The 17,723-nt window shown below is 51.2% G+C and overlaps 6 protein-coding genes across 6 annotated transcripts; 4 read left to right on the forward strand and 2 right to left on the reverse strand.

Moving 5' to 3' along the window:
- Positions 1–3,467: 3,467 nt before the first annotated feature.
- Positions 3,468–4,574, reverse strand: N7533_007094 (class I SAM-dependent methyltransferase; the record flags this gene model as incomplete). The annotated part of the gene is made up of 2 exons (XM_057103744.1): positions 3,468–4,407; positions 4,468–4,574. 2 exons carry the CDS (start codon positions 4,572–4,574, stop codon positions 3,468–3,470), a joined length of 1,047 nt encoding a protein of 348 aa, XP_056958701.1.
- A 463-nt stretch (positions 4,575–5,037) lies between these two features.
- On the forward strand, positions 5,038–6,717 carry N7533_007095 (NAD(P)/FAD-dependent oxidoreductase; the record flags this gene model as incomplete). The annotated part of the gene is made up of 3 exons (XM_057103745.1): positions 5,038–5,086; positions 5,288–6,308; positions 6,411–6,717. 3 exons carry the CDS (start codon positions 5,038–5,040, stop codon positions 6,715–6,717), a joined length of 1,377 nt encoding a protein of 458 aa, XP_056958702.1.
- Positions 6,718–7,514: 797 nt separating this feature from the next.
- On the reverse strand, positions 7,515–8,500 carry N7533_007096 (TBP family protein; the record flags this gene model as incomplete). Its single annotated transcript, XM_057103746.1, has 4 exons — positions 7,515–7,531; positions 7,586–8,000; positions 8,077–8,164; positions 8,235–8,500. 4 exons carry the CDS (start codon positions 8,498–8,500, stop codon positions 7,515–7,517), a joined length of 786 nt encoding a protein of 261 aa, XP_056958703.1.
- A 2,485-nt stretch (positions 8,501–10,985) lies between these two features.
- Positions 10,986–13,041, forward strand: N7533_007097 (electron-transferring-flavoprotein dehydrogenase; the record flags this gene model as incomplete). Its single annotated transcript, XM_057103747.1, has 3 exons — positions 10,986–11,286; positions 11,357–12,878; positions 12,942–13,041. 3 exons carry the CDS (start codon positions 10,986–10,988, stop codon positions 13,039–13,041), a joined length of 1,923 nt encoding a protein of 640 aa, XP_056958704.1.
- An 831-nt stretch (positions 13,042–13,872) lies between these two features.
- On the forward strand, positions 13,873–15,551 carry N7533_007098 (uncharacterized protein; the record flags this gene model as incomplete). The annotated part of the gene is made up of 7 exons (XM_057103748.1): positions 13,873–13,924; positions 14,166–14,294; positions 14,349–14,354; positions 14,416–14,579; positions 14,916–14,989; positions 15,067–15,163; positions 15,243–15,551. 7 exons carry the CDS (start codon positions 13,873–13,875, stop codon positions 15,549–15,551), a joined length of 831 nt encoding a protein of 276 aa, XP_056958705.1.
- A 915-nt stretch (positions 15,552–16,466) lies between these two features.
- N7533_007099 (dihydroneopterin aldolase) lies at positions 16,467–17,596 on the forward strand (the record flags this gene model as incomplete). The annotated part of the gene is made up of 2 exons (XM_057103749.1): positions 16,467–17,264; positions 17,399–17,596. The coding sequence occupies 2 exons, from the start codon at positions 16,467–16,469 to the stop codon at positions 17,594–17,596; spliced, it is 996 nt and encodes a 331-aa protein (XP_056958706.1).
- Positions 17,597–17,723: the final 127 nt, after the last annotated feature.

Consider the following 17,723-nt stretch of genomic DNA (forward strand, 5'->3'; position numbering starts at 1 on the left):
TTACTCTATACTACTCCTACTGTTGCTTACCACTACTACTTCAATATTTTACCACTCTGCCGATTTCGGTTCATTACTCTTTTCTAACTTTTTCAATCCATCTCTACACCGCCAGGTCCAAGATAATCAGTCCTCTGCAGGGATGCGACATGCAGCCAGGCGGTCAGTGGAGCAGATTTTCATACCATACCATTCACAGCCCGCCCATTCCATCCTCGGCCGTAGTGGCATACCGGTGGAGTGAGAGGAGTGGAGATGCAAGGCAAAGAGAAAGACAAAAAGAAAAACCAGCGATGCTGGTGTGTGGAGACACCATGTGTCCCATCTCCCAAAATGGTTCAGTGGACTCCTCTCTCGATCCATATTGACTCCGTCGAGACATCCAACCTCCACTAATCATCGACTAATCATCGTCTTTCGCCCTGAACGATAATATCAACTTGCGCACGCCCCATTGGATGGTCATTTGGTCCCAGGCAAGCACCGGCAGCGTTCGCGTTCGGGGAAACGCAAGTTATGCATTCGATCTCTCGATGGTTGCTGGGTGACCAGTCGACTTGACTTGTTCGCTGACCGCTGCTCTCTGGCCGCTGGACACGGCACATTCAGTCCAGACATGCATCAATCTAGTTCTAGAGTATCTATGGAGTACTCCGTACGGATGGGAGACATGGGAAGGGCCTCGGCAGTACGCAGTACTCCGTACGGAGTAGATTGAAGCCTCGTTCCCTCCTCGGCTCTCTGGAGCTATTCTGTTGCCTCCGAACAACCCGAAGGAAAACACCGGGTCCCAGAAAAGATCCCTAGCGTCGCCGTTTGGACAAAAGAAAGTCCCCACCCAGTCCACCGGTCCCCCTTAAAGAAAAGAGCCCATCCGCGCGTGTATGGATGGGGTCGGAAGTGCAGATTACACACTAAAGTAATTTCAAATACCGCTAATCCCAAAGAATCCATACGGGATGCTCGCAGTAGCGCCCCCGGGGGAGGGAGCCTCGCCACCCGATGATGCACCACAAGCTGAGCTATAGAGATTTGCCCCTTGAATTCGGATCATTACGAACTGATTTAATATGATATTCCTCGGTCTCCACGACAATTTGCCCATTACGGAGTAATCGGCACTGCATATCAATTCCAAGGCTGCTTCCCACTGTATGTGTATTGTACACTCTCCACAGAATGAGGGGCTACAACTTTGTGTTCATTAAAAGTGATCAAAAAGTGATGATGCCATGAAATGGTCGATCTTCCCTTTCCCGACGTACGTCGATATGATGCCAATTGCGACGATGCCTTGTTAGCGGCTCCCCACTGGCGGCCTCAGCGCTGCCCATCAAGCCGAATAAACTATGTATCTACTTCCCATGACATGTTAGCCAAGTCAACAGGACATCATCGCTTTCTCCCTTCGTACGTATTCATCTAATCATTTTGTTTGATGCCCCTGGTTTACTTGGCAGCAGCAAGGGCGCGGGCGCGAGCATTGCAGTAAATGCAGGTCTCTCGCAGGATCGGGGAACATCATTCCATAAAGTATATCCTTGCCCCTCATGGTAATAAACCCTAGCTAGGTAATATTCCTTCGCTTGCACCTGGGAATGACATCGACGATCTCGATAAGGCGGAGGTGTCGACCCCAACCATGGATCTACCTTCTTCCATCAGCCCATTGTTCGAAAGCATCCCGATCCGTCGGCCGAAGGGAGGCGATTTATCTGATCAAAGCCCCGGGTGGATGGCACTGAGAACCGTTACCAGTGACTGACTCGATTGCGTAGGACCACAACCCCGTAGACCCCACCTACATTGAACAATTTGCATGTAACTATACTCGCAGACGTAGATGTAAGTATGGGCAGGATGCAGCGGCTGCTAAATCTCCGCATCTCCACATCTAAATTGTGCGATCCGACCGCCAGGCTGCATCGCATGGCCTAGATGTGGGCGTAAACTCTATCCGTAGTCTCTGACCGGGTTAAAGGTCTACACTGAGTACAGAGTACTCTATACTTTCCTCGGAATTAAGACCGATCAAGGTTGGATCAAAGCAGATATGCAACTACTAGCCCGACACGATGACATTACTCGGAAAGGTGGGTTAGTAGTAATTTTCTAGGAAGGCCCATACCAGCCAGACTTTGACCATCTGCTATCTTCTATCATGTCTACAAAAAGGCAGATCGAGATGTACATATACAGCTAGTTACCAACGGTGCATATGTAGGTACCAAAAACCTCGAAGCATCCAAGTCCTTGCATGATAACCCTCCAGGACTCCTGATCCGAAATCTGCTGCACACCCTGCAACCAAATACTGTAGACAGGCCAACCGAACCATGATTCAAGACATATAGAACACACCCCTGCAGGGGATCTGCACCATGCATATAACATTCGATAAACATTGGAAGGGCTTCGCATCCGCCTCCCGACCTATCGTCCTTCGGGTAAGATTGGGACGGACGCGGCAGAATAATACGACCAACATTCAACCCCTCCTCTACCCTCCATCACGAATGTCTCAAAACTGGGAAGAAAAAATCTCTCACTAGCTGAGCAAGTAAGGTTAGACATCCCCAAAAAAAAAAATTTAAAAAAAAAAATTCTTTGTCTGTAGCCGAGATGCATCCATCCGCCCATCTATCGAGCGGGGTCATCAGAATCAGCCTGATCTCGACAAAGCAATGGGATCTGCGCAATGTATGACGCCAACTCAACAACATCTGGCAAGGTAGACCGTGTCGTGTCGCTTCTACTCACCTCTTTCAGCATCAGGATGACTGTGTACGGGAGTAGTGAACTTGGATACGATAGGGGCAGCAGAGTACGACGGGAATCATCACATACGCTCACTCTTAGGGAGGAGTTGAAACGGTTCTGTTTGCGCACGCTCCGGGTCGGTTTCACATTGGCCCCTAATCATTCTGCGACAGCTTGCGCGGACGTGAGATTGTAACATCGAGGCGAGTACAGTCAACTTAAATCGAGGGGCTCATTGGGCTTTGGGCATGTGCAATCTGTTTCGTGTTTTTTTTTGCAGCCAGCCCTGCGCTTGTGTTGTACATGGCTTCCCTTTCAGGACCTCGTCACTTCAAGTTGGTGTAGATACTTAGCAACCTCAGGATTCTAAATAGTACTACTCAATGTGATTTTAGATGCACTGCTAGTAGTTTTCCCTTTATTATTACCACTGCCAGTGTCCTCTGGCAGCTTGAACTTATGATTTTGAATACTACTAGAACTAGTATATACCTAGGTATGAAGTTCGGAACCTCAACTTTCAACCTTCAAGTTGGAATGTCACTACAAGTACTACTGGTGCCACTACTACCTAAGTAATAGTACCAAACCGCCATTTTTACAACTGAAATCTCGGCAGCTGTGTTCGTGACCTTGGTACATATATTTGCAAACCTTCTATACACGTAATTAATGAAGACATATCATACAGTTCAAGTTCCTCTCAGCTAAGATTGAGTCGCATCAGTCTTCGGACGAAGAACATATCTCCACGTCGTTCCGAAATGCCACCTCTTCTCCTCAACAACCTCTAGGCCACTCTCCTTCACAATAGCCCCGATATCCCGATTCCACCAACACCCATGCTTATCCGCATGCAGAGGAGCAAGATTGTCCAAGATCTGATTCAGCCAATCGTAATGCGAGCGACCATGCTCCAGCAGCAAAATGCGCCCATGCTCCGGCTCCGTGATCTGGCCCAGATGCCGCAATGTTCCCACAGGATCCGGCATCGAGCAGAGACCCATCGTCTGAACAACAGTATCGTAGTATGCTTTCTCCTTGGCGGAGCCAGAATTCTGTCCCTTGACGGGAGATTCGACCGTCACGGCAGCAGCATCTTGAGCCCGGAAAGCGACGCGCTTGAACTCGGGATTCGCCGCCTCGAACTTCTCCTTGGTGATATTCACCATCTGCGGACTCAGATCCACGAATGTCAAAGACCGACACCCGATGACAGCGGCGTGTCCTTGCTCGTCCATACCGCGCCGTTCCTTCAGATCGTAGTACTCGAGATTCCGACCCGTGCCACAACTGACCTCCAGTACATCCCCTCGCGCAAGACGGAGGAGATCCGCGCGTTTCTTCCCAAGTCGCATGGCTTTCTCGGAGAGTTCGACCTCGGCGTCGAAAGTGGGCGCGGTACTATTGTACCGATCTGAGACGTCGCGGGGGATGTCGAGCGCCTGCGCTTTGCGTACTTCCTGCTGATACGAGGTGTAGAGATACCCCGTGTACGTACTGATTGCGAGAATAGTAACTCCCATGAAGGAGAGGACTCGAATTGGGATTCCATGAGGCGTGGCGGCAGATTCCTTCTTCGCGTAGCGTTCTTGAAAGCGCTGGATATCCGCATTGAATTGTTTCCGTGGCGGCGGAGTATTAGGACTATGCTGTTAGTATACGCGGCGGTATAAAATGGACAATTAGGGGAAGTTATAAGTCTACCTTGTTCGTTTTTGACGCGTAGCTTTGCTCTGGACTCCTCGACTGGGTATCATGGGCCAGGAGGCTCGCAGGGAGACTCTGGCTAATCGGGATGCATGCATGGTCATTGTGCAGGGTATTGAAGCCATTGTATGGGTAGACACGAGGTCAATGGGGAGTGGGGACTCCTTTCTGCCTCACTACTCAAAGCAACTCTTTATGGAAGAGGCCTCGAGGTAATAGGCCTCCTCGTGAAGAAAAATCCCTAGGCGCGTCGAAACCAAGTAGACCAACGAGTCAGGCAGAAAGAAAGATCTTAAGAGTATGTCTCTCTCTCTTTGTTTTCTCTCTCTCTATCTCTCTCTCTAACTGATGACAATTCATACACAACTGATCGGTGCCAGACAAGTCGTGGGGATCCTATGGATCTCGGGGGCGGATCGAGGCCGAAAAACCCTCAGAGTCCGTTATCGGGCTATCAAGCCCAGTTTGAGTGGGCCGAGAAATAGGAACAAGTGCGATGGAACCACCAGAAACCTCGACCACGATCCTTAACAAAATCCTCTTGGAAATCACGGTATCTCAATCGCAATGGCGCTCCCTCCAAGTATCCTCATCGTGGGTGGAGGAGTCTTCGGACGTAAGTTGAAGTTATTTCTCTACTTCTCACGCGATCTCTCCCACAAAATCTGAACCCCAGAAAATCCATGCCTCGCCCCCGTTATTTCCTATTACCCCAACCGGCCAACATCCCCAAAATAATGCCAAACCCATTGACCCCTTTCCCTTGATTGAAATTACATCATTTTCTTCAACAATGACACCCACTAATAAGAATCAGTGTCTACCGCTCTCTCATTGAGACAGCGCCACCCGCAAGCCCAGATCACACTGGTGGAATCGTCACCGACAATTCCAAACCCGCACGGCTCATCCGTCGACACATCACGGATTGTGCGGGCAGACTACGCCAACGCAGAGTACTCCAAGCTCGCGGCCGCAGCCATCCAGAAATGGCGCAGCACGGCCTGGGGTCGTGAAGGTCGGTACACGCAGAACGGCCTGCTGCTGGTGTACCCGGCCGATAGCGTCAGTGCAAAGGAGTACGCGCGCAAGAGCTACAACAACGTGCGCCAGATCGAGGGCGATAATGTTGTCTTCCTGCCTAGCCAGAAGGACGTACTCTCTGTTGTCCCGCCGTACGGGGAGGATTTGGATGTTGCCGGTGGGTATGTGAATTGGGGGTCTGGCTGGTCCGATGCCGGGGCAAGTGTGGCGTTTGCGAAGCAGATGCTTGATGCGGATGGGAAGGTTGAATTCATCCATGGAAATGTTGACCGGGTACTTTTTGACGAGCCTGCGTCTGCGTCTGCATCCGCATCTGCTGGCAAAGGCAAAGGCAAGCCGCGTGCAAAGGGTGTTGCGTTGGCGAATGGAACGACACTGACGGCTGACCTGGTTGTTTTGGCGACTGGAGCATGGACACCCCGACTTGTTGATCTGCGCGGCAAAGCCGTGGCGACGGGTCAGGCAATTGCGTATATCAAAATTAGTGATGCCGAGCAGCGCGAGCTGGAGAATTTGCCTACCATCTTGAACTTTGCTACGGGCATGTTTATCATCCCGCCGCGCGACAATCTGCTCAAGATCGCGCGCCATGCTTATGGTTACCGGAACCCGATTACCGTGCCTGTTCCTGGAGTCGGTGCGTCCAAGGAGACGATGTCGGTTAGTCTGCCTGAAACCGGTGGTCCTGTTCCGCTGGAGGGTCAGGATGCGTTTAGGGAAGCGTTGAAGCAGTTGCTTCCTCGTTTCGTGGAGAGGCCGTTTGCTGATACTAGGATTTGCTGGTATACTGATACGTGAGTACTTCCTATCTGCATATATGGGACCTTGGGTGGTATTTTCATTGGAGCATATTACCCGCCCGGCAGAGTGCATGATGCTAATCTACTTTTGGGCAGCCCTGATGGAGATTTTATTGTTTCGTACCACCCTGATTACGAGGGACTGTTCCTCGCGACCGGTGGCAGCGGCCACGCCTACAAGTTCTTCCCTGTTCTTGGAGACAAAGTTGTTGATGCCATGGAGGGAAATTTGGACCCCGAACTGCAGAAGCTGTGGGAGTGGACGGAGGCAAACACACCCGCTCCAGGAACCAATATGGATGACCTCTTCGACGGCGATGGAAGTCGATCTGGGGCAAGGAACTCGAATTTGCAAGAGGAGTTGGCGAAGACGAGGAAGGCTTATCGGGAGAGTGCGTTGTAAATGGACAAGATATGCATTCTGGCATTAAAATAGATAGATCTTAGGCTGTATAAATGCGAATTGAACTGAATATACTTGAAAATACCAAGATCGATCTTAACAAGTCCGAGTCGTGGCAGATGCAAATTTTGACCAACTATTCATTTTATGATCCATGGATATCCATGCTTAGTATTCGGTCAGTATACTAATGAAAATCCAAGGTTACTATCGAGAGATTGGACACAAGCGTCTCGACTACGGCTGCTACAAGGAGGTAGAAACAAGGAAATGTTTTTTTCATAGATCTTCATTTCAGCTAACGAAGCTAGACGGCAAAAGCCGTCGCAATTTCCCAGTCCACCGGCCGGAACAACGACGGAATCTAGGACTCGGACGCATCATAATTTTTTTTGGGCCCACGACGAGTTGCCCCATCGGCGAGCATGGCTGAAGAACAAGAAAAGGGATTAAAAAAGAGGCAGCCATCGACCAGCGCACAAACCGCCTCACTGCGGTGTGCAGCAATCTAAGTGTAAAAGAGTCGAATGATGAGACAAACCGGGGATCATTCAAATCGCTAAAACGCCCAACTATGCTTGCATAAAAAATCGTGATGAAAGGGAAAAAAAGTGGGGATGAACCCCGGGGGAAGATCAAAGACGGTAGTCAGAAGCAAGTCCGAGGTTATGATAACCAAGACAAGCGAATGGCAGCCGAAGATGACCGCAAGAGGTGAGAAAGAAAAATGTCAGGATGTTAATACATGGAGGTGGAATGCGAAAACGCAAAGATGATCTGTCTTGTTAAGCGTGTCTTTAAACCTTGCGGAAATCTAGTGAGGCTGTTAGTGAAAGCACGCAAGAACCAGCAAGATAGCGGGACATACCAGAGAGCACAGGATAGATCAGCTCAAAGGCTTGGTAGATCTCCTCACGCACTTTGGCGCCTGTGAGGACGATCTTACCGCTAACGAAGATGAGGAGCACGATCTTAGGCTTCATCATACGGTAGATCAGACCAGGGAACAATTCGGGTTCGTAGGAACTGAAATTGTGATGGCGAGATGCCAGACCCTCCAGACGGATGGGGAACTTGATATCGCAGGAACCGACGATGTTTTGGATCTTGAAGTCCGTGAACTTGGCATTGAAGCCAAGCTTTTGAATGATACGTGCGTACTTGCGGGAAGCTAGCTTCGAGTCGTCTTCTGACTTGGCACCGGTGACGACCATCTTGCCCGAGGCAAAGATCAGCGCCGTGGTCTTGGGCTCACGGATACGCATGATCACGGCGGCGAAACGCTATGCAAGAAAAAAAAGACCAGTTCAGCCACACTGTACCCTGATAGAGACAATCTCAGGGAGGTGTGGAATATACCTTTGGGTTGTATTCGGCGTTGCGAGCGTGCAGCGCGATGGTCTTGAGATCCAAGCGGCAGTCAAGGTTGACAGTAGCCACGATGTTTCTTTTGGGACAAATTTGTTCAGCCAATGTCTCGCTTCCAAGAACGAAACACCAAGAGAGAGTATACTCACTGCAAGGTCGGCACGATACCGGAGCCGCCAGTCGTTGCGCCCGGGGTCGCGGCCGGAGTAGCGGGAGTCACCCCATTGCCGTTGACGGCATTTCCTCCAACCTGTTGCTGATCCTGTACGGGTTGAGCGAGGGGCTGTCCCTGAATCTCTTTCACAGAGGATGGAGGGGTCAGATCGCCTGCACCCCCGGGGAAGGAAAGCGACGAGGCAGAGGTGAAGGCACGCGCCTGAGTGGCGTTGGACGGATGGGTGGTGAGTGAATCCATTTTTATCACAAGTTCTCAGACACGAGGATTCGAGGAGAGATGAATCACGTTCAGTTGGATAGAAGAGCAAGCAACTGAAGCCGAGGCGACAAGGGTTAGCGTTGCGATCAACAGACCGAGGTGAGGAAGTGAGGCAGTGAGGTAACCAGAGGTCTGGTGATGTGTCGAGGAAGGCGGTGGTGACGGGCAGAATCACAGTGGTGCGTAGGGAAGAAAGGCCTTACCAACTTCGTGGGAGATGGACAACTCAATGTATCCCCCTACAGACTGTTGGATCGCGAGGTGACGGTAACACGAATCTCCAGATCGCAGATATAATCCCAGATTGTGTTCAAAGGTAAGAAAAGCACACTGAAGTGTTTTCAACAGGAATCGCGGAGATAAAGTGAATTATAGCAGAAGAGCGCAAAAAAAAAGAACTTTTTTTTTGCTTCGCGGATGGGGTATTTTTTTTTCCTTCGCTGCTTTTTTTGAAAGTGGGATTTGGGTTCTATCTGCGAAGCGATCTGAATGAGAGTGATGAAGCAGGACCTTAGGGCAGGACAAGCTTCTTGATTTAGGTAAGCCCGACGACCTGGATACTGGAAAGTACCTAGGAATGCACTTTTTTCTTTTTTTCTCTTTCTTGCTGAACCTTTATTTTAATTTGCGAACAAATTAAAAAAAAAAAGGCTTCTTTCCCGGAGAAGGATCTTCGATATAAGAGAGATCACGTAATTAGTAGAGCAGAGTATAGATCTGCGGGGGATAGGGAAGGAAGGGCGGGAAGAAGATAAGGGAGTGCCAAGACCGAGACGGAAATCCCAAAGGTTTTGCGAGAGTGGGAGGTTGGGCCTTTATATAGTGCTGAGTCACAGCCTGCGTCAGGGGAGGCTGGGCCCGACTGGTGGCGGTAAAAGCAGCGAGAATTCTCCCTTCTCGCTTCTCCCTTCTAGCGGCTCGAGGTGGATCCCTTGACCAATCAACTTTGCTATACTCAAGATATTCCATTTATTGGTCAAGACTCAGCCCCACTCACTGCAGTTGTTGTTTGTGACTGGCCCTACCGCCCTTGCTTTATCCTCCGCGGCGCCACGGTTGCAGCCAGTGGGCGTCCAGTCCGCTGCGCTCCTGCAGCTGATAGTCGGGCCCCATCCCATCCTTCCTGACTCTGTCCAATTATCACCCAAGCCTGTTCTCGGTCACTCCCTGTGCGACGCGCTATCCTCTCGCCGCTTTTACCAGGAGGCAACTGAACAAAAATTCGTTGCATCCACCCATCTCTTCCTTCTTCCAGTGTCCAGCGCTGGATATGACCAGGGATCTTAGCCAACCTTAGCCAACTATTGAAACTCACCATGTCGCCACCACACGATGATTGAATCTGACCTTCTTTTTAGGCCCCGAAAGAATCAACTCTTTCTCGCATCGTTTCTCTTTTGTGTCCTTACCCCCCTATCTCACCTTTGTGATTTGATCGAGTTGAAATTCCACACAAAAAGGACAGGTGGCCGTTTGTATTTTTTTTTTCTCTCCAACGGAGCTGGTCGATTTGGGCGAGCGGTGGCACCGCGCCAGACTCCACCGCTCGCCAAGCCTTTGGATGAATCTCATAACATGCCGATCTTCCAGGCTGTCACCTTTGCGCGTGTTTGTCTTGGGATTTGTATATTTGACGTCTCAATATTACCGTCCATTGACTCATTTTTTGTACGAGAACGCGGTATGCTGAATACCATACCGCCCCAGATCCAACACTGCCGCGCTGTGACATTCCTGCACCATTGCACCGTAATCACACTGAATCACGTTTGGATCACGTCGATCAGTATGAAGGATCCGTAAGATCGCGTTCATAATTTTCTCCTGGCGGTGTGACAGGTACTTTTACTTTAAGCTTGTTTGCCCGTCGAACCTGCATGCCGAGATATAAAGGTCGGGGGCTTTTAGGTGATCATCATGATGTCAACTAAAAAAGCTACATACTACAGTACCTTAGTAAGTATGTATTTGCACATGTAAAGCACGTGATTGCAGACCTGAGTGCCTGGAATTTCAGGCGATAGATCTGGATCTTCTTGGTCCACTTGATGGTAGTGACAGTTTAGTCACACTAAAATCACTTTAAAAGTTCGGACACAATCCAGGGACGAAATTACAGGCTCTCCTACGATCATGATCGACCGCTACTGGATCGCTCGGCGATTCTTGATAATCTGCTATCGAACTGCCACTCGGTGAACCGGAAATGGATCCAACACGGAAACGATGATTCGCATCAGCTCAACGCTGATTGGTCCGTCGCAGCCTCGGGTAGGCGGTTTTCGGCGTTTTGGCAAAGCAAAATGTTCGGCTGCGGTCCTTAATTGACATTCGGCTATTCAAGGAAGTTCGACTTGCGATTTCCTAGGTTAAACTCTCTCCATTGCATCGTTATATGGTCATGCCAGTGGTCTGGTAGTTCATTGTCTTCTTCTCACCACATTGCCGGTCCTTAATTCCCACCATGGCGACCAACACTACTGTCCTGCCTCTGTTGAGGCGCGAAATGCGAACTGCTTCGGCCCGCCTTTCTCGAGCTTCCCCCTCCGTCACCGCGCTGTCTTCTCCAGCCCGCTCCCCCGCTACTCTCTTCTCGAACCCCGGTCGACGCATCACCAACCGAACCGCCTCATTTATCCCGCCCAGCCAGACCAGAGCTTTCTCGCAATCGGTATTACGGAAGTTCACTGATGAGAATGGCAACTTTGATCCGCGAGCCCTCGATCGCGAGTCTGACGAGGTGGATGTGTGTATCGTTGGTGGTGGTATGTTCTGCCTAGTAGCTTTATATCACATTCGAGAGCCTCTTCTAACCGTGAGCCTTCATCAACCTAGGTCCCGCCGGTCTTGCAGCCGCAATTCGCTTGAAGCAGCTAGCCAACGACGCAGGCAATGAGGAGTTCCGGGTGATCTTGCTGGAGAAGGCCGGAGAGCTGGGCGCCCATATCGTCTCTGGGAACGTCCTTCAACCGACCGCACTGAACGAGCTCTTGCCGGACTGGCTGTCCGAGGACAACCCTTCGCGCTTCGAGGGCGCGACCCCCGCCAAGGGCGATAAGATGCGCTTTTTGACCGAGAAATCCTCCTTCCCCCTGCCCACGCCCCCACAAATGCACAATGAGGGAAACTTTATTATCAGTTTGAGCGAGTTGACAAGGTGGCTGGGTGAGCGTGCCGAGGAGCTGGGGGTTGAGGTTTACCCCGGATTCGCGGCTAGTGAGGTGGTCTACAAGCCAGATGGATCAGTGAAAGGTGTTGCGACCAATGACTTGGGCCTCGGGCGAGATGGGCAGGCTAAGGATACCTTTGAACGTGGAATGGAGTTCCATGCTCGCGTCACCCTCCTCGCTGAGGGCTGCCATGGCAGCTTGACCAAGCAGGTTAGCAAGAAGTTCGACCTGCGCCGCGATAGCCAGCCCCAGACCTATGGTCTTGGAATCAAGGAGATTTGGGAGATCCAGCCGGAGAAGTTTAATTCCGGTGCTATTACGCACTCGATGGGTTACCCTCTACCTAAGGATACCTACGGTGGAGGTTGGATGTACCATTTCGGAGATAACATGGTGAGCATCGGTTTGGTAGTAGGATTGGACTACCCTAATCCGTGGCTTTCACCGTATGGAGAGTTCCAGAAGTATAAGCAGCACCCCATGATCAAGGAAGTGCTTGAGGGAGGCAAGTGTATTTCTTATGCTGCTCGTGCGCTCAATGAGGGTGGTTTCCAGTCCATCCCCAAGTGTGCCTTCCCTGGCGGTGCTCTGATTGGTGACACTGCTGGTTTCATGAATGTCCCTAAGATCAAGGGTACCCATACCGCGATGAAGTCGGGTATGTTGGCTGCCGAGTCGGCGTTTGCGGCTCTGCAGGGTGAGCAGGACGACGGCACCGTGTTCCTCTTTGACTACGAGAAGGCTCTCCGCGATTCATCTATTTGGAAGGAGCTCAAGGAAGTGCGCAACATTCGTCCATCTTTCAACAGCCCCCTGGGGTTCTTCGGTGGCCTGGTCTACTCGGGATTGGAGGCCTATGTCCTGAAGGGACGTGTGCCATGGACTCTTAACCACCACGGCACCGATGCTGCCGCTACTAAGCCCGCCTCAGAATACAACAAGATCGAGTACCCTAAGCCCGATGGCGAAATTACGTTTGACATTCTCACCAGCGTGAGCCGCACCGGTACCAACCACGAAGAGGACCAACCGGTCCACCTGCAGGTGGAAGATTGGGACAAGCACAAGGATCTTGCCTGGCCTGTGTATAAGGGCATAGAGAACCGGTTTTGCCCTGCCGGCGTGTACGAATACGTCGAGGATCCCAGCAAGGAGCACGGGGTTCGATTCCAGATCAACTCGCAAAAGTAAGTCCCGCGCCCTTCTCACTCAGCCCCTCTCTCAAAGATACCATACTGACTGTTGCCTAGCTGCATCCACTGCAAGACTTGCGATATCAAGGTGCCTACTCAGGACATCAACTGGCAGACACCCCAAGGTGGAGAAGGCCCCAAGTATACGAACACATGAGCTTGTTCATGTCAGTAGTTTTGTCTATTTCTTCTTTTTCTAAATTTTCTGGTTGTTGTTGAAGATAGCCCCGGGCACGAGCCCGCTGTATTGTATATAATTCGAATACCTAGAAAAGCGGCCGCTTTTTTTCTGTCACTTTCACATTCACAGCCACAGCCACCTCACGGACCTTTCGTACTTTTGTAGATTTGGATACAACTGCTGTTGTATGGTCATAGGATACGAGACCCTATTCGCCCCATAGGGAGGTATGGAATGGGCGGGCAGAACCGTGGAATGAAGGTGGAGAGTCCACGAGGCGGGATCTACCGTGAACCCAGATTTTGACCACTAGTCGCGGTGCTTATTGTTGATTGTTGATTGTTGTTTACTGTTGAAAGAAAAGAGGGAGCCTTTCCATCCGCCACCGGCGCGTACTTTTGATGGGGCACACATCAAATCGCACCGGTCACAGCAAAAAGAAACGAAGAAAAAGTGAGGCGGCCAGAATTTCCCCAAGCGCCCCGGTGACCGCCAGATCTGCTTTCCACCTTCCCTTCCTCCCCCCCCCTTTTCACTCTGCGCTGCATCTTCCTCGATCTTTCCTCCAGTTTTTTTTTTTCCTCATCTGCAGCGTGTGTACCCAACTTTCTCACCCAACCCAACTTCTTTTCCTATTGAGGAGCTTGATACGCCCACCGCCACACCTTCCCACTACCCCCGTCGGTCTTCGCTGATTTGATCTCGTTCAACACTCACCCGATCGGGCGCTTTCTTTGGCCACCTTTCTTTTGTTGGCCATTTATCTGCATCTTCCCAGGATTTATCGTGTTCTGACCTCTCGGAATCATGACGGAGGTGTCATCCACCCGACTCTACCTTGGGAATCTTCCCCGCAATGGTAAGCTCACAGCCCTCCTTTTGCCCATGCATGTCGACTCTGGCGCATTCGAGCCTGCGCCTATGGATTTATTCCCTGCCCCCCGCCAAATCTGCCGTGGCCCACTTTCTTTGGAGGGTCCATTTTCCAGGAGCCCACCTGGGGGAGGGGGGCCTAGTCGTCTTCTGACTTTTGATTGTTATCTCTCTCGATTCATATGAATTTTGGTTTTATGCGATGCGCAGCTGACACGGAGCTGCAGTGACTAAACAGGATATCGAGGAGCATTTCAGTACCCATGGATCGGGTAAGATTACAGAGATCAAGCTGATGAATGGCTTCGGCTTCATCGAGTATGAAGATGCCATGGACGCTCGCGACGTCGTTCCCGGTACGGCCCTTTTTGACACCCACTCACATCACCCTTGACTAACAACCTAGCTAGCCTTCCGTATGTGTCGCTTTCTAGACCGAACAAACCGTTACCATCGACTTACCTAAATGCATGATAGATGGCAGTGACTTCAAAGGCGAGCGGCTAACTGTGCAGTTTGCGCGTGGCCCCCGACGCAAGGAGACATTCCCTGGTCCTCCTTCGGATCGTCCCGCTGCTCCACGCCCTCGTCGTACCATGTTCCGGATGCAAATCTCCGGTCTCCCAGAAACAAGTTGGCAGGTTAGCAGCCCATACCCATTTTTCCTTGGATGCCCCGGACTTCATACCCCCCGGCCATTTTTCTCTTCCTGAAACCTGCATGCTATCCAGCATATGGTCTTCTACCGAGTCATTGGTCCTTGACTCTTGGAATCACGGCAATTCTCTCTCGCATTTTTTAGCTCTGACTTGGGTACCTCCCAAGGCAGAGTGGCATTAGCGTTATTGAGGACCGGGAGTCTATCTCCTGCGCCAAAGACCATCTCTGGATACCACCATGCCTGGACGTAGACATATTTTTCCACTTGGACCTGCCCGGACATCTTTCTTCCTGGACCTGGACTCACCATTCGATAGGACCTTAAAGACTTCGCTCGACAGTCTGGACTGGATGTCGTCTATTCGGAAACTGGCCGTGAACAAGGAAAAGGGTGGGTTTACCATTTCGCATCCCCCAGCCAGGCCTGGCTCCCCTATCCCAAGAAACCCCAATTGACAAGGACAAAAGGTTTGTTGAATTCGAAACGGCCAACGACCTCAAGACAGCCGTGGAGAAGCTAGACCAGCGGGACTTCAAAGGCTCACGTGTGACTTGCCTTGCCGATGTAAGGAGCCCATTTTCATTTCTATTTCCATTCCCGGATTGGAGGATAAACACAAGGACCCCGTCTCATTTCGTTCCAGATCCAGAGCCATGAAGACCGTCCCCCTCGAGATCCGTACCGGTCTCGTTCCCCGCGTCGACCATACCCCCCCCCATGGATGAATATGACCGAAGGTTCCCGGCTCCTCGAGGATACAGCCCCCGGGACCACTATCGTGAACGGTCACCCATTCCGATTCGTCGAGAGTACTACGAACGTGATGGATATGGACGTCGCACTCCCCCGCGTCCTCGGATGGAAGACTACCCACCGCCGCGTCGTCCCTATGAGGACCCATATGATGCCCGGCCTCCTCCTCCCCCGCGCCACTATGATGATCCATATCTAGCGGCCAGGGCCCCCTATGGCCGTCCTCGTTCGCCGCCCAGAGGAGAGTATGTTGCGTATGACCGCCCTCCTCGCTACTGGTAATCAGGCCAAGTTTCACCCCATCGTCCCTTCGGATGCTTTCTCTGCAGATGCTTTCTCTCTTCTCCCTAACTCCAATACCCGTCACGTATCGTATTGACTTTATTCATTTTATGGTGCCAACGATTCTTTTTCAACTTTCCATCTGCCGAGGTTTCAGCGTGCTCTTTCCCAGAATACTTCAATGGTTTCCCGAAGCATGCTTCTTCCTGGGGCTCGGCCTAGACAATTGGCTTTCTCTGGATTACTTTCCGTGGAGCTATATTGACTGCCGTCAATTGTACTGGACTCATTTCTTTATTTTTTCTCAGATGATTTATGTTCTTGATCTTCTTTTTTTCATTTTCCTTTGCTTCGCAGCTCGTTTTATTTGTACAAATATCGAAGGTTCCGGGGACAAGGAAGGAAGCAGTCAACTCCCTTCCCACTGGATTGAAGTTCAACTGTGATGATCGCCTTGAGGACCCGGCCGGTAGTGATGGATGGAGGTTATGATCGTGAACCACGCGTTCAGATAGCTATTCTTAGCCCAACAATCGACAGACAAAGTTCCAGAGCGTCACAGGTTCTCCTTTCCTGCAGTTGTGAGTCTTTAAATAAAATAACGGAATGTAGGATGTTCAAATATACTTCTACGAGTGTTTCATGGAAACATAGATCACACAAGCACCGTTTGAGGCGATAGCTCGCAAATGTATTGCCGTCATGATCTGCGGCCCCGCGCAAAAAACTGCCCGCTTCCCGGGGGTCCCCCACTAAACTTCAGAATGTCCGCCCCTCCATAGCTTCTCAACTCCGACACCTCCGCAGGCCCCTAAAGACCAATCCTTTCACCATGGCCGAGCAAAGATCAGCCATCCATATTCCTACGGTCCCACCGGTCCTGGATAGCGTCCGCCTCCGCGACATCGAACTTCCTCTCCCTGCAGCTCCAGACGCATGGCATCGCCCTGAGAAAGCTCAACCTTGCACCGCTACCCTGAAGCTCTCCTACTCCTCCGCCATTGCCGCCGCCGCTGCCGACGATGTCTCCCTCTCTCTCGACTACGGCAAGCTCTTTCGCCGCTTGGAGTCAGATATCCGCGACATGGCGCACCACACCTCGTCGCCCGAACATCCTCACAAGCGCATGATCAGCCTTGAAGGTACGCAGCGAGAGGAAATGAAAGCCAGCGCCGTGGGCCAAGATCCCCGTGTGACGGCTGGAATTGTCGCGAATTGTGGCCTGGGTCTGCTGGACGAAACGGCCGCGGGGGTGCGGAGAATGGCGCATGTGCACCAGAGCCCGCGGAATAGCTTTTCGGGAATCCCGCAGACCCCGGCGCCGGCTTCGTGGCCGATTGAGAATACCTATGGAAAATGCGAAGTGTCTCTTCATCTGCCCAAGGCCTTGCTGCGTGCTGAGGAAGGACTCAAGTATCGCAGTGTGACCGTTTGGGGATACACTCAGATTCCTGATGCCTCGCAGGCTGGTCAGTCGATGGGTAGATATCCTGTTGTGTTGGAGGAGGAGTTTTCCCTTGATGGAATCCGATGCTATCCTATTCTGGGTGTCAACTCCCATGAACGTGTCGAGAGGCAGGCTGTTATTATTTACTTGGAATTCAAGGGCCCCGGACAGCTGGCGTGGGGGGTCCACGGTTGTTGATACCTACCAGGCTATGACGAGGGCTGTCGCAGAGGTATGTATCAGCAACGTCTTTTTCAAACATATTTTATCATCTACGATGGTACTGCAATGTCTTATCAGAGCTAACTATTTTACAGAAAGTGGACCAGACCTCATTCCAAACTGTAGAGGCACTGGCAACTTTCATTGCACGCATTGTGACTGTGGACTTTGGCAATGAGAGGGTCACCGTACGAGTTGAGAAGCCCAGTGCCTTGGCATTCGTTGAAAGATCTGGAATTGAGATCACGCGGTCACAAGCATTCTTTGAGAGCCACGAGGTGGCACGGAGGTGATACCGTGCATGGGGATCGGGATCGGATCGGGAATTGCCTGCAGGAACGGATCGCCCACGCATGGAATGTCATCAAATGAAGTGATCACAAAGGAAAAATATTATGTATAGAGCAAACGACCCTTTTC

The sequence above is a fragment of the Penicillium manginii genome (genome assembly GCF_028828005.1).
Source record: "Penicillium manginii strain IBT 31320 chromosome Unknown utg000005l:1.0-5665137.0:1.0-5668048.0, whole genome shotgun sequence".
In the NCBI taxonomy this organism is placed as follows: domain Eukaryota; kingdom Fungi; phylum Ascomycota; class Eurotiomycetes; order Eurotiales; family Aspergillaceae; genus Penicillium; species Penicillium manginii.